At 43.0% G+C, this 12,224-nt stretch overlaps 1 protein-coding gene across 9 annotated transcripts in view; it reads right to left on the bottom strand.

Annotated features, from left to right (window-relative positions):
• RIOX2 (ribosomal oxygenase 2) overlaps positions 1-9,459 on the bottom strand; it is a 39,008-nt gene extending 29,549 nt beyond the window's left edge. For 2 of the 9 annotated variants that reach the window (XM_011733932.3, XM_011733933.3), the window contains exons 1-2: positions 9,316-9,450; positions 6,697-6,861 (exon numbers count right to left, since the gene is read on the bottom strand). In XM_011733932.3, coding sequence (XP_011732234.2) covers positions 6,697-6,738 — 42 coding nt within the window. In that variant the 5' untranslated portion in view covers positions 6,739-6,861; positions 9,316-9,450. Of the gene's footprint in view, positions 1-95; positions 280-419; positions 943-6,696; positions 6,862-9,315 lie in introns of those variants that run through there. The other 7 variants (XM_071092531.1, XM_071092533.1, XM_011733935.2 and 4 more) reach the window with 5 other exon arrangements.
• Positions 9,460-12,224: the final 2,765 nt, after the last annotated feature.

The following is a 12,224-nucleotide window of genomic DNA, read 5'->3' as shown; positions in this document are numbered from 1 at the left end:
AATCAATCCAGAGGGAAAACTGGTTCTCCTATTGACCTAAAGGGGTGATCAGTAGCTATTTTTTAGTTTGATTTTAGAGAGGAAACGGACTATACCTCAATGTATTTTGGTGACCTTGATGTTACAAAGCTTGATGTCCTGGAGGCAAAAACCAGCACCAGCAGAAGAAGCTGGGTCAATCAGGTTCCTCCGCTCAAAGATGAGCCTAGTGATATGAAACCCGAGACACCAGATTTACAGCTAACGAGTGGTAAAATCAGATCCTCTTCCTCCCAGTCTATCCTTCCTGAAAACAGTGAATAACCTGGTCTCAGTAACCTGTTGGACAACCCAGCTGTCGGCCAATCGCTGTGGAATTATTTGTTGGTAAATGAATTGGAAGCCTATGATGGAATGCAGCTGCCCTTCTCCCCACACACCTGAACTTCAGGTTTCCCAGCTGTAGAGCGTGTCTCTTAGGCCCGACCTGACGCCTGGCGGCGCAGCCCACGTGGAGGCCGCGCTCACACAGGCAATTCTGCCACCAGCGGGCGGAAGCCGGCACCACCCTCCTTGCCAAACCTCCAAACTTTCTGCGCGCTCGTAACCCGGGTCGCGACCATTAGCAGGGCACTTGTGCGACTCTCTGTGCCCAAGGCTTCCGCGACCATACCCCTAGATCCGGGCTGCACCCACCCTGCCTCGGTCTCCGGGGAGGTGGGGCGCCTAGGCGCGCGTCCCAGGTCCGGCAACCATAAAGCCTGCCACCGAGGCTTCCCGCCGACCGGCAGGTCTCCCACACCCGCACCCGGGCCCAGGTGCCTAAAGCAGCAGCGCGCGCCCCGCGGGATCCGGCACGACCAGGCGTGCCCCGGCGCTGGGCTGCCAGCGAGAGCGCCCCACTCACCCGGCACGGCCTGTTGCGCGCGGCCGCGAGCCCACTGCGCGACGGCGCGGCGGCTGGAGGCGGGGCGGCGTGGGCACGCTCCGGGCGGTGCTCCAGCCCCCGCCCCGCCACGCCGGTCAGCCAGTGGTGGGAGCCCCGGGGCCTGGCTACCCCGCGGTGTTCCGTGTTCACGCCCGGGCGTTTCTTTAGTCCTTAAGGAAGGAGATAAATGATAAATGGACTTTTTTTTTCTCTTTTTTTTTTTTGGTATGTGAGACAAGGTCTCACTCTCCCCAGGCTAGAGTGCAGTAGTGCGCTCTTGACTCACTGCAACCTCCACCTCCCGGGCTCAGGCGATCCTCCTGCCTCGGCCTCCCAAAGTGCTGCATTATAGGTGTGAGCCACCCACCCGACTCTCTTTTTTTTTCTTTTAACTTGGGGCGGGAGGAGGGGTTTGGGGGAGCGTTTTGCTGCAACCCTGCTCCTTTTATGAATAGAGAAACAGGCCTGAAGAGGGAATACCAGCTGTGCAAGTTTAGGGAGTTGGTGGTTCGGATTCTCCCATGGCTTTCTTATGGGCTACACAATGCTGATTTGTACAAGCCGAGTGTCATTTATATCATCTCGCTCCGGGAGAGAGAATCAATCCTGGTTTTAAAAGATAGTGGAAATTCGTTGCGACTATGGCTATAGAAACAAAGAAGAATTGCAGTTATTTGAGTCCTTTCGGCCTAACACTCCCTGCTTTGGAACATTTGGATCCGGTCGGGAGGCACAAATGAGTGGGCAGGGAAATGAGTGGCGGGCCTGTGCCTTTCTTTGCTCTGTAGACAGCCAGAGGACCCAGAGGAAGTCGATATTTCACTCTGTCAAGGTAACTGAGACCAGTGGCTGCTTCTAATGGTCAAGTGGCACATGAGCAGATGGGAACAAAGTACACCCTTGTCTAACATTTGTCTAAAACTAACAATAATAGCAAGTCTTGAATTGAGTTCTTCCTGGCTGTAAGGCACCACGCTGGGCGTTTCAAATACTCCTCACTTCATCCTCACCACAACCTTGCAATTACCTCCATTTTACAGTTGAGGAAACTGAGTCAGGAGAGGTTAACTAACTTGCACAAGGTCACACAGCTAGGAAGATGCAGAAACAAGATTACAGCCAAATCAGTCAGTCAACTGCTGGTCTTTTTCACGTTTTACTAACACTTGTGTAACTAGTAAGTTTCCTGGCAGGTTCCAGTTGGAAAAACTCAAGGGTAACATCAAATTTAGCCCTTACAGGAAAAAAAAAAAAAAATAGCCAACAACAAAAATCACTAGTTGATATGATATTGGTAATGTCCTTTGCTCTTTATTTTGACTGCAGAGTATCTACTCAAGATAATATAGAATAATATTGCTGTTCCTGGGATTCAGATAAAGGTAAATTCTCATACGTCCACCAGTCGGAAAAACAGTACTGTTGTAGAAAAAAGTTACAATGTCAACATAAAATACCATTTTCTCAGCATATAAAATGGCCCTAGGATGTCTAACAGAACAAAAGTACATATTGAAGTCAACTCTGTGGGGGGAAATCATACATCTTGTGTAGGAGTTCCTCTAAGGCAAAATTAGTCTATCAGTATGTTCTCTCTGATTTTTTTCATTATAATTCCGATTTCTTAGCATAGCAAGCAAAAAAGTCATGATAGTTCCATCTTCAGACCTAAACAGTGCCTATCATGCCTGTGAAGAAAAGGAGGAGAGGCCGGGTGTGGTGGCTCATGCCTGTAATCCCAGCACTTTGGGAGGCTACGTGGGTGGATCACCTGAGGTCAGGAGTTCAAGACCACCCTGGCCAACATGGTGAAAACCTGTCTCTAACATAAATACAAAAACATCATCCAGGCGTGGTGGTGCCCGCCTGTAATCCCAGCTACTCAGGAGGCTGAGGCAGGAGAATTGCTTGAACCAGGGAGGTGGGGGTTGCAGTGAGCTGAGATTGCACCACTGCACTCCAGCCTGGGCAACAAGAGCAAAACTCTGTTTCAGAAAAGAAAAAGAGAAAGAAACTTAGTTTGTGCTTGGGCGACAAGAGCAAAATTCTGTCAGAAGGAAGAAAGGAAGGAAGGGAGGGAGGGAGGTAGTTGAGGAAGTAAGGGTGGGGTGGGATGGGATGGGAGTGGAGAATGGCTTGCAACCTTGCCTGAGAGGAGGAAGAGGAGGTGAGGAAGTAAGGGTGGGGTGGGATGGGAGTGGAGAATGGTCTGCAACCTTGCCTGGGAGGCTTCTAGAATATGTGGCCTTCCTAAATGTATTGTTTCTGGGTTTGTTTGTTTGTTTGTTTGTTTTGGAAAAGTTCTTCCGGAGAACAGGATGCAGACTGCTATCCAGTTCCCACCAGAGGTTCATTTAAGTCAGTTATTTTGTTTCTGTAATTAATTTTCTCATGAAAACAATGCTGTAGATGGCAGCTCTCAAGATCTGCCGGGAAAAGACTTTAGAAGCCTCCAGATTTCTGAATCAATGGACTAGCGCTCCTCCTCTGGATCTGGGGAACAAGATGCCAAGGAGACAAGAGAAAGGAGAGAATTCCCTTCATGTCTTGGTCATAAATCCAGAAACAGACTTGTCCATGAGCCTTATAAAATAAGTTACATTTCGGAAGAGGTGCTTGATGCTCACACCCTCTGGGTTGCTTTGTTAAAAGACTCTTTTAGAGCCAAGTTTGTCTTCCACTTCTGTGGTCTCTTAGGCTCTTCTTCCTGTAGAGCTTTTGGTTTTTAGCCACCTCACTGTGGCTCTGCACCTGTCCAGCCTGGGCATCAGGCTGCCAAAGTTCCTCCCTGTCCTACTCCCACCTCCAGTCACAATGATGCTGGGTGCAAAAAACAATCTAAAAATGGTAGTGTGTAAATGTACTTTTTATGGTTATTAGATCTAACTCTGGAGGGGCCAGGTATATGAATTTGGAAAACTCTTTTTGCTAACATTCACTTTCCTCATTTATAAAGTAAGATTGCACCAGATGTACTGTGATATCCCTACTGGCACTCAACTTCCATAAGCTTACGGGTCCGTGCTCAAATTTTCAAAAGGCATTAGAAGAAAAATCAGTCTGATTGGAATTACCTTCAGTCTATAAACACTGAAGAACTTATAAAATGATTAATATTTGTATGCTTGTTTTAAAGCTTTATTTTATAATGCTACTGTGTCGTAAAGCTCCAGGCAACACACATGGCTTTAAACTATGTGAGTACTGCCCCCTATGTGTTTGTATTCACTTTGGTCCAGAAAATATCTAAACCACATGTTTCTTGTATATGACTTTAATATTTATACCACTATATTGGCCTAGCTTTTTAATATAAGGAAACAGACACATCAAAATTAAATAACTTGCTCAAAATTACATTTGATAATCCATGTTTTTCATTTGGGCTGCTATAAGAAAATACCCAAGACTGGGTGGCTTATAAGCAACAAAAATGGACTTCTCACAGTTTCGGAGGCTTGTTCTCTAGTTCATAGAGGAGCCCTTCTAGCTGCATCCTCACATGGTGGAAGTGGCAAGGCACTTCTGTGGGTCCTCTTTATAATCCCATTTATAAGGCTTTACCCTCAGGACCTAATCTCCTCCCAAAGGCCCCACCTTCTGATCACATTGGTGATTCTGTTTCAGTGTATGAATCCAGGGTGGGGACATTCAGACCATAGCACCCATACTGCCTATCGAGTAATATTCTTTGAACTTCTGTTTATGTTTCTCTGAAAGTGGTTAATTTCACCTAACTCAGAAAGATGCTGTGAGCCGAATTCGGGTGAGATGGAGTAAGTAAAAAGAGTTTTAAAACTGTAAAATGCTATTCAGCATGAGAGGCATTACTGTTACATCCCATATGACATCTTGAACATGATTCCATAGAATGAATTAAATGCAGTTGGGCCTTTTATCCATGCATACTTCACTTAATTTACACAACTCATCAAGCAGGGCACCTTCCAATTGATGTCATATCACCATGGGATAATCTTGGTGTCTTAGTGCCTTCAGAAAAGTCAAATTTGTTTGAGAATGACCCAGGCCGAGGTCTTTCAAGACTATACAGTTATGATACAGCTCATAGAACTCAACATATTCAACTTGATAACAAGCATACCATCACCATTTGGGATTATACTTTGCATATTTATATAACTATGGTTTAAACTCTTTGGGAGCAAGAGATGTGCTGCTTTAATTCTGAGAACTGCAACAGAGTTCTTCACAGAGTAGTTACTCAGTGTTTACAAAATTCAATTGGGTAAGTATTCCTATTTTCTTTTCTTGCTTAGAGTCCAATTTCTTTTACAGCCTGTGCCTACAGGAAAGCTGGTGTTAGGCTGCATGACTTTTCTTAAATGATTCTGCAGACCTCCTTTCTCCAACAACCCAGCACTTGCCGGCGAAAATATGCCTCAGGATTTTCCAATGACTTTTCCTTACAGACATGTTTTCTTACTAAACATGTTACCATAAATCTTGAAACTGACTTGCCCATGATTCTTATAAAAATATATACTCCTGCAGAGGCGCTTTCTGCTCATACTCTTTGGGTTGCTTTGTTAAAAGGTAAACAAGCTCCTATTGAAAATGTTTCCTACAAGACTGACAGAATGTATGTATGGGTGAGGAGCCCCTAACGTTATGATGCCACATTAGTTTACTTATTTTCCTTTAAAATATCATAATGACCTAAAAGTGACCAGCTAAGGTGGTACTAGTCAGGTACTGATGGGTCTGTGAATGAAGTTTTTTTAAAAACTTTCAAGGAAGAGAAAAATATACCTCATATAAACTGTTTCCGAATATAGAAAAGGAAAATAACTGAAAAAGAAAATTACAGACAAATGTTATTTATAAACCTAGAGGCATATAACCTCTGTGGGATTTTGACTTGAAATTTCAGTCGAATCTCCCAAACTGGAGACAATATTCTTATTTTTTATTTGTTCAACACTTGCCACTTTCCATTTTCCAGGCCCTTTTTAAAAACTGAGTACATAAACTTATTAGTACACACGACAATCTAAAAGGAAGATACTATAACTCTCCAAGTTTTACATGGGAGGAAACTGAGGCACCAGGAAACTAAGTTATTAGCCAAAGGTCACAGAGAAATAGGAGATAGAACCAAGATTTCAATGGATGCCACCTGGCTTTAGAGCAGGGTTTCTTAGCATTGGTAATATTGACATTTTGGTCTGTAATTCTTTGTGTGGGAGGCTGTCCCATGCATTGCAGGATGTTTCACAGCATCTCTGGCCTCTACCCACCAAGTGCTGGTTGTTCTTCCACCCCTAGTTGAAACACCCTAAATTTATCTAGACATTGCTGAATTTCTCCTGGGGGTCCCTTCTATCCAGGCTTTTAATCTCACAACCATACTGCAGTTAAACAGCACATTTAAATATATTCTCAAGAGGAGATGCTAGACATTGCCCTGTTGGGCTTACTGAAAAGGACCAAGACGGTCCTGTGACCATCACTCACATTCAGGCTATATAAAGAGAAGGAAAGTTAGGGGAAATTTGTGGAAGTAGGGAGTTTGGGGAATCGTAGATTTTCAGCCTAGCTGAAATTTCTGTAGCATGTCCCTTCCTCCCCCAAGCCAAGTGACAGGGACTCCAGAGCCCAGGCAGGGAGGCTTGGATTCTCTGCAGGAGGGTGTCTGACTTGATGCTTGCTGAGCTGTAGGATCTGCTGGTCTGCTCTGGGCCTGCTGTCAGAGAAGATCCTATTGGGGTTGGAAAGTTCTTGCACCCCAGAGATATGGCCCTGGGAATGTGAAGGCTGCTTCTCACCTGGCATATTCTGAAGAAGGAGTTGGCTGGTGACCTCATCATAGCACTCTGAGGCAAAAAGGCAGTGTGGGGGCAGCCTGCTCTCACACAGATTGTTACATCAAGGACCGTTGAACATCTTCTGGGCTGAGTGGTTGCTGTGGAAAGTAGTTAGGCTTGGACCACCTGGAAGGTGACAAAGAGAGTGGCATAGTGGACTAGGAAGCAGTGGGGTCCATTGGCCCAGACAGGAAAAGAGACACAGGGTCTCAGGCAGTCTGTCAGAGATCTCAAGGTTAATTTCAATAAACCCAGTACCTCCAAATCAACCTTCTCCTTGTCAACTAAAGAAAAAGCTAGACTTTCAAAGAATTAAATTAATTTCATTTAGAGTCTTACAATTTCAACCAAGGAGAGCCTTTCAGAGTTCTGTTAGACTGTTCCAAAGCAGTGTTTCAACCCATACCTTATACATTATGTGGTGGAGTTTCTGTGCGTGTTCAGAAGTTACATAAAATGTACTCAGAAGTTACATTAGAGCAAAATCTCATCAAAGTTTGGGTGCAAGAGTACATCTGGCTACGGATCACAAAGGTATAATTATTAATCCTGTCAGATGTTATCTTATGGACAGGAAGAGGCAAAATCTAGGATCACTGAACTTATCTTTTCTAAAAATGCAGTGATTCAGGCAAGAGATGTGGGAATCTGTGCTCTGTTCTGCTTATCATCTTCAAGGCGTTCTTCCGGAGGGCTGCGCTTGTCACTGAGCCAGGGGTTTCTGAAGGTAGGCTGACAGGCAGAATGAGCAAACATTGCTTCTTCACAGCAAGGGCCATGTGGCTGGCCAGAAGCAGACATTTGCTACTTTATCTCACACCCTGCATCCCTAGAAAGCTTCCCCATTTGAATAGCTGTCACTGGGGCCAGCTACATAATTTGTGGGACCTGTAGCAAAATGAAAATATAGAGCCCCTTTTCAAAAGAGTGCCGTTAAAGGTACTAAAGTATAAAACCATTCCCTTCTTTTGTCTCTCATTCTTTCCTATCAGGGTGGCATCTTTTATTTGCACTAAATGCCATGCTCTACCCTGGTGCAGGAAGGTGAGTGCCGACATTCACAGGTACCCAGGGCCCTGCAGGACCATCGGGTGCTGCTAAATTAAGAAAAAAAAAATCATAAAATTGGAAAGGAAAGGAGACTTTATTTCCTATAAAGGATTATACCCTGCAAGGTGCCCATCCCTCAGACAGGGAGGTGTGCCTCTGGCTAAGACCAGGGAGAGGCACTTTCAAAGGAGCGGGGGTCGGGGGTAGGACCTTAATGCTGAACCAGTTGGCTAAACATACATGCCCAGCAGGTTATGGGAATAGCTATGCATATTCATGAAGGTGGTCCTGACACTTGCATATTGAACAAATATGCATGTATTTAATAACATATGACCCAGGTTCACTTTGAGGTGGAGACTTAACATTTAAATATATTGCAATTAGGCTCTGTATGTCAAGAGGTGTTTTTGGGATGCGAAGTCAGGGAAGTACATAACCTCTGTAAGCTGGCCAGAGCTGGTCTATGGTTGGTGGTTTTCTTATCAGGAGAAAGTTACTGAAATCTTCTCCTGTCCAATCAAAGCTGAAGTTATGGCTGGTAGAACAGGAGGTCAGTTAGTTAGTGTCCAGTGCTAAGCTACAATTGTTTTAATACTGCTTATCTCAAGGCCAGTACTTGTTTAGCTGCTAGAGAAAAATAAAAACCTTGTAGCAGTTAGAACATAGTTTATTTTTCTTTAAGTGCAGGGGGTGAGTGTCTTAACCCTTGCGTGGCATGGCCTCAGGTCCTGTTTATAATTTGATACCTTATTGCCATGGAGTCTGCTCTGTCAGTCTTAAAATCTCTCTTTTTTTTTTTTTTTTTTTCCTTTTTGTGGAGAACGGGGTCTCGCTATATTACCCAGGCAGGTCTCGAACTCCTGGGCTCAAGCTATCCTCCCACCTCTGTATTTTGCCATACTTTCAGGTCAGTTGTATCAAAATCATAAAAGGGAGGGGCATAGAATGAGGCTTTTCTGACCTCCTGTTCCGTCATGGCCATGAACTGAATTTTAAGGATTTTCTGGGGTCCCTTTCCCCGCAGGGGGTTCTTTCAGTCAGGAAGGGGCTTAGCATTTTATTTTTTGTTTAGTGCCCACGTGTGTGCAGGAGCACGTGGTCATAGGCTGCTGCCATCTCCCCGCTGCTAGCCACTGGCTCAACACTGCTGTGCCTGGCCAGGGGTGGGAACATCAATCTCTCCAACCCTCAGCAGATGGGTGAACACCAAGAGATGGCAACCTCCCAGCCAGGACACACTCATTACTTGAATAGGGAGTGGGCAAGGGGTTTGCTCCAGCCTGGTGGCTCTCCAAACACACTAGCACTGACAGCCCAGGGCACAGCTGGCTGCCACCATGACCATCCCCAAATGCTATGGAAAGTGCATCCCATCCCAGCCTTCTCTGCATCTGTGTCTAGGCCTCTACCTGGGGCAGCAAGCAGCAGGGCATTGGACCTGGCAGGAGAGGGGGTTGGGAAAGAGAGGTCCAGAACCATCCCACAAGGTGGGACAGAGACAGAACTGCATGTGCCACACCCACATACCTGCAGTGTCCTCCCTTCTTCCTTCAGACTTCATTCACAAAACGAATTCTAAGATTAGATTATTATGAATTTCAAGATGGTGACTCCAAAGCATTAAACCCCAACGGTGAGGCTCCTGGTGAACTGCATACTCAGCCCTGCCTGCCACCTAGAGAACAGCAACAAACCAAGAGAGCTAAAGTACATATCATTAAGTAAATAGACTTCTGCAAGTTCTTTCCCTAATCCTCTCCATCCATTCCCCACTCCAAACCTGGTGGAATGAAGAAGGATGGGGGAGAGGTATGTATTAAAGACCAGATTCTACCTTATTCCTTATTCCTAGGACAGTTTCCTCAGTCCAGGGTTCAGGCCTGAACTAGTTGGGGGGTGGGGGTAGGGAAAACACACTAAAATCAGACAAGGCTTTATAAATGACTCCTGATATCCCAAAAGCTGTGAGATCAGCCTGAGGGGTCAGCAAGAGGCAGAGAAAGAATACCCAATAGAGCATGTTTGACAGCAATTGGTGAAAAATAAAGCCATTTTCTGTCTGTACCTACTACAAGTTCAGGTTATTTTGTATAAAACGTGGTTCAGCAATATAATATGTATAGCTCACATTAACAAATTAGAACTCACCAGGAATTCCATCAGTACAACCCATTACATACAAGGGGTAAAAGATAACATCATGATAGAATCAAGTAATTCAAATAACTTGAGTGATTTGAAATGGGCTGATTATTTTGGTCAAAATGGCATGTTGTATTGATTACTTGGTGACCGACATGCAATTAATTGCTCTTATTGCACAGAGACACATTATCTTTTATACAAATGGGCAATAATAATCTGATTCCATTGATATAGACCAGGGTAGTATTCCAAATAATCAAATAGACTTTATACTATTTTCAAATTCAAATCTCCCCTGAAGATATACGCTATGTGACTTTAAGGACATCATTTTGTAGAGCAACCATAGTTTAAACTTCCGTCCTTGTCTTTCTTTTACCTTTTTCTTCTTACCTGCTTCTAATTCATATTATCTTTATAAATCATATTCCGTTATTAAGGTTCCTTTTCACAAAACATTCTCATTCTCTTCTGTCTATCTGAACTGCATATTTATTTAAAAGCAATTTAGCTGGTCCCAAGGCTACTTTCCCATTGATTCACGATTTAATTTAGATATGACCTTACCCAAGATACAACCTAATTAAAAAAATATATTTTAAGTTATTTTGGGCAGTGTGATTGCTCCAAAAATTTATTTGATGTGTGGGTTTCTGTTTATAACACTTCTTTGAAGTGCAAAATCCTTGAAACACCTGCCTTGATGTTCTCTGATGAATTAAAAGAAATTATGTAAGTGTAAGTACTTCCTCGCTTACTTAGGGTCCCTTGTTGAGTTAGCTAGTTTTGGAATTATTGGAACATATATGTCACTTTTAAAGGACACTGGCTTGTACCTCAAACTTCAGAAAGTCTTATTTCACAATACAAAATGTGTTTCAAAAGAGTTGCTAATGACATTATAATTTCACCTATTTTTGATTGTCTAAGGTAAGGAGGGGTCAACTAGCACCACAATTTTGTAGAAAAGCTTTGAAACACTCTTGCAGAAAATAAGTTTCTATTGAACTGTACTGATCCTAGAATTAAGAATAATAGCAAATCCTTCAAATAACCTAACTTAATATTATGTATGTTAATAAATAAAATGTAGTTCAGTCTTTCCTACAACAAACTAAATATCAGTATATTAAAAAGAAAGCTATTGTAATTTTTTCTCAGTGACTTTGTGAAATCTCTTTTCTATACTTGGCCCCATCATGGACCAGAAATAGCATTATGATTCAGCAGGGGATTGAAAGGGAGGAACAACTGACAATGTTGTCCTGACAATGCTGAACTTCATCTGAGCCTGTGTGTTCCTGGAAAGTATCAAAGGTCTGGAAATCCCCGCCACATTTTGTATTCTGAGAAATGACCACTCTGCTCTCACATATTCCAAGATCAGGCCCACCTCTACCCTTCCCCAGTGAATGTGACTCACTTGCATACCTGGCTCTTTGAAGCTCTTGAACTCCTTCCTTTTCTTTGAGGTGTTTCTCATTAATAAATGCCCTTTCTATTGCAGTAAACTGAAAAAAAAAATCATCATCTTAAATGTCCAGTGCATTTTGTTTTTCATGGTTTCTTTAAAAGAGAGAAAAAAAATTATGTCTAAGTTATTTGTTAAATCCAGGAAAGAAAAAATTTGCAGTTGGAAAAGCAAGACACTTGAGTGTGATAGAGTGTTTTAAAGCAGTGTTTACAGAGAAAGACTAGGTGGCTCCATTCCATAAATGAGGTAGTTGGAATATAACATTGCCTGCTTTGCCTAAGGCCTTGCCAAAAAATAACAGCAGCACCAGTACTGAATTGATGTTGAAATAGCAGTTTTCATGTCACTTCTTTCTCTTGCTTCTTTGAGGGTGTTGTTTATTTTCATTGAAATGTTGATCATAATAATGGTTATAGAAATAAATATAAGTAGATGTAATTCTTTCTCTAATTTATCTCCATGTTAAAAAAATTGTATGTACAGGGGTGTGTGTGTGATTTGAACAGGCTTATAAGTGGCACAATAAGGAACAATAGATCTTACTCCATGAAGATTAACCCACCTGCAATAGATCTTACTCCACGAAGATTAATGCAGTCACAAGTTAGTTATGATTTTGTAGCAACTCATATGCAAATATTTGCAATCTCAGTTACTCTCTTACTTAGAAAGATGGCAAAGGTTTGCAGTGGTGATAGCAGTCATGGAAAGAAGCAGGTTTTCAATACATAGGAATGCTTTAATGTAAGTATTTTAGACAATGCAGAAACTTCCATTATGAAAAGGGAATGCCAGCAGACATATATAAGAAGGCTCT

The sequence above is a fragment of the Macaca nemestrina genome, chromosome 2, assembly GCF_043159975.1.
Source record: "Macaca nemestrina isolate mMacNem1 chromosome 2, mMacNem.hap1, whole genome shotgun sequence".
Classification (NCBI taxonomy): Eukaryota; Metazoa; Chordata; class Mammalia; order Primates; family Cercopithecidae; genus Macaca; species Macaca nemestrina.
This window is presented reverse-complemented; position numbering and strand designations above follow the sequence as displayed.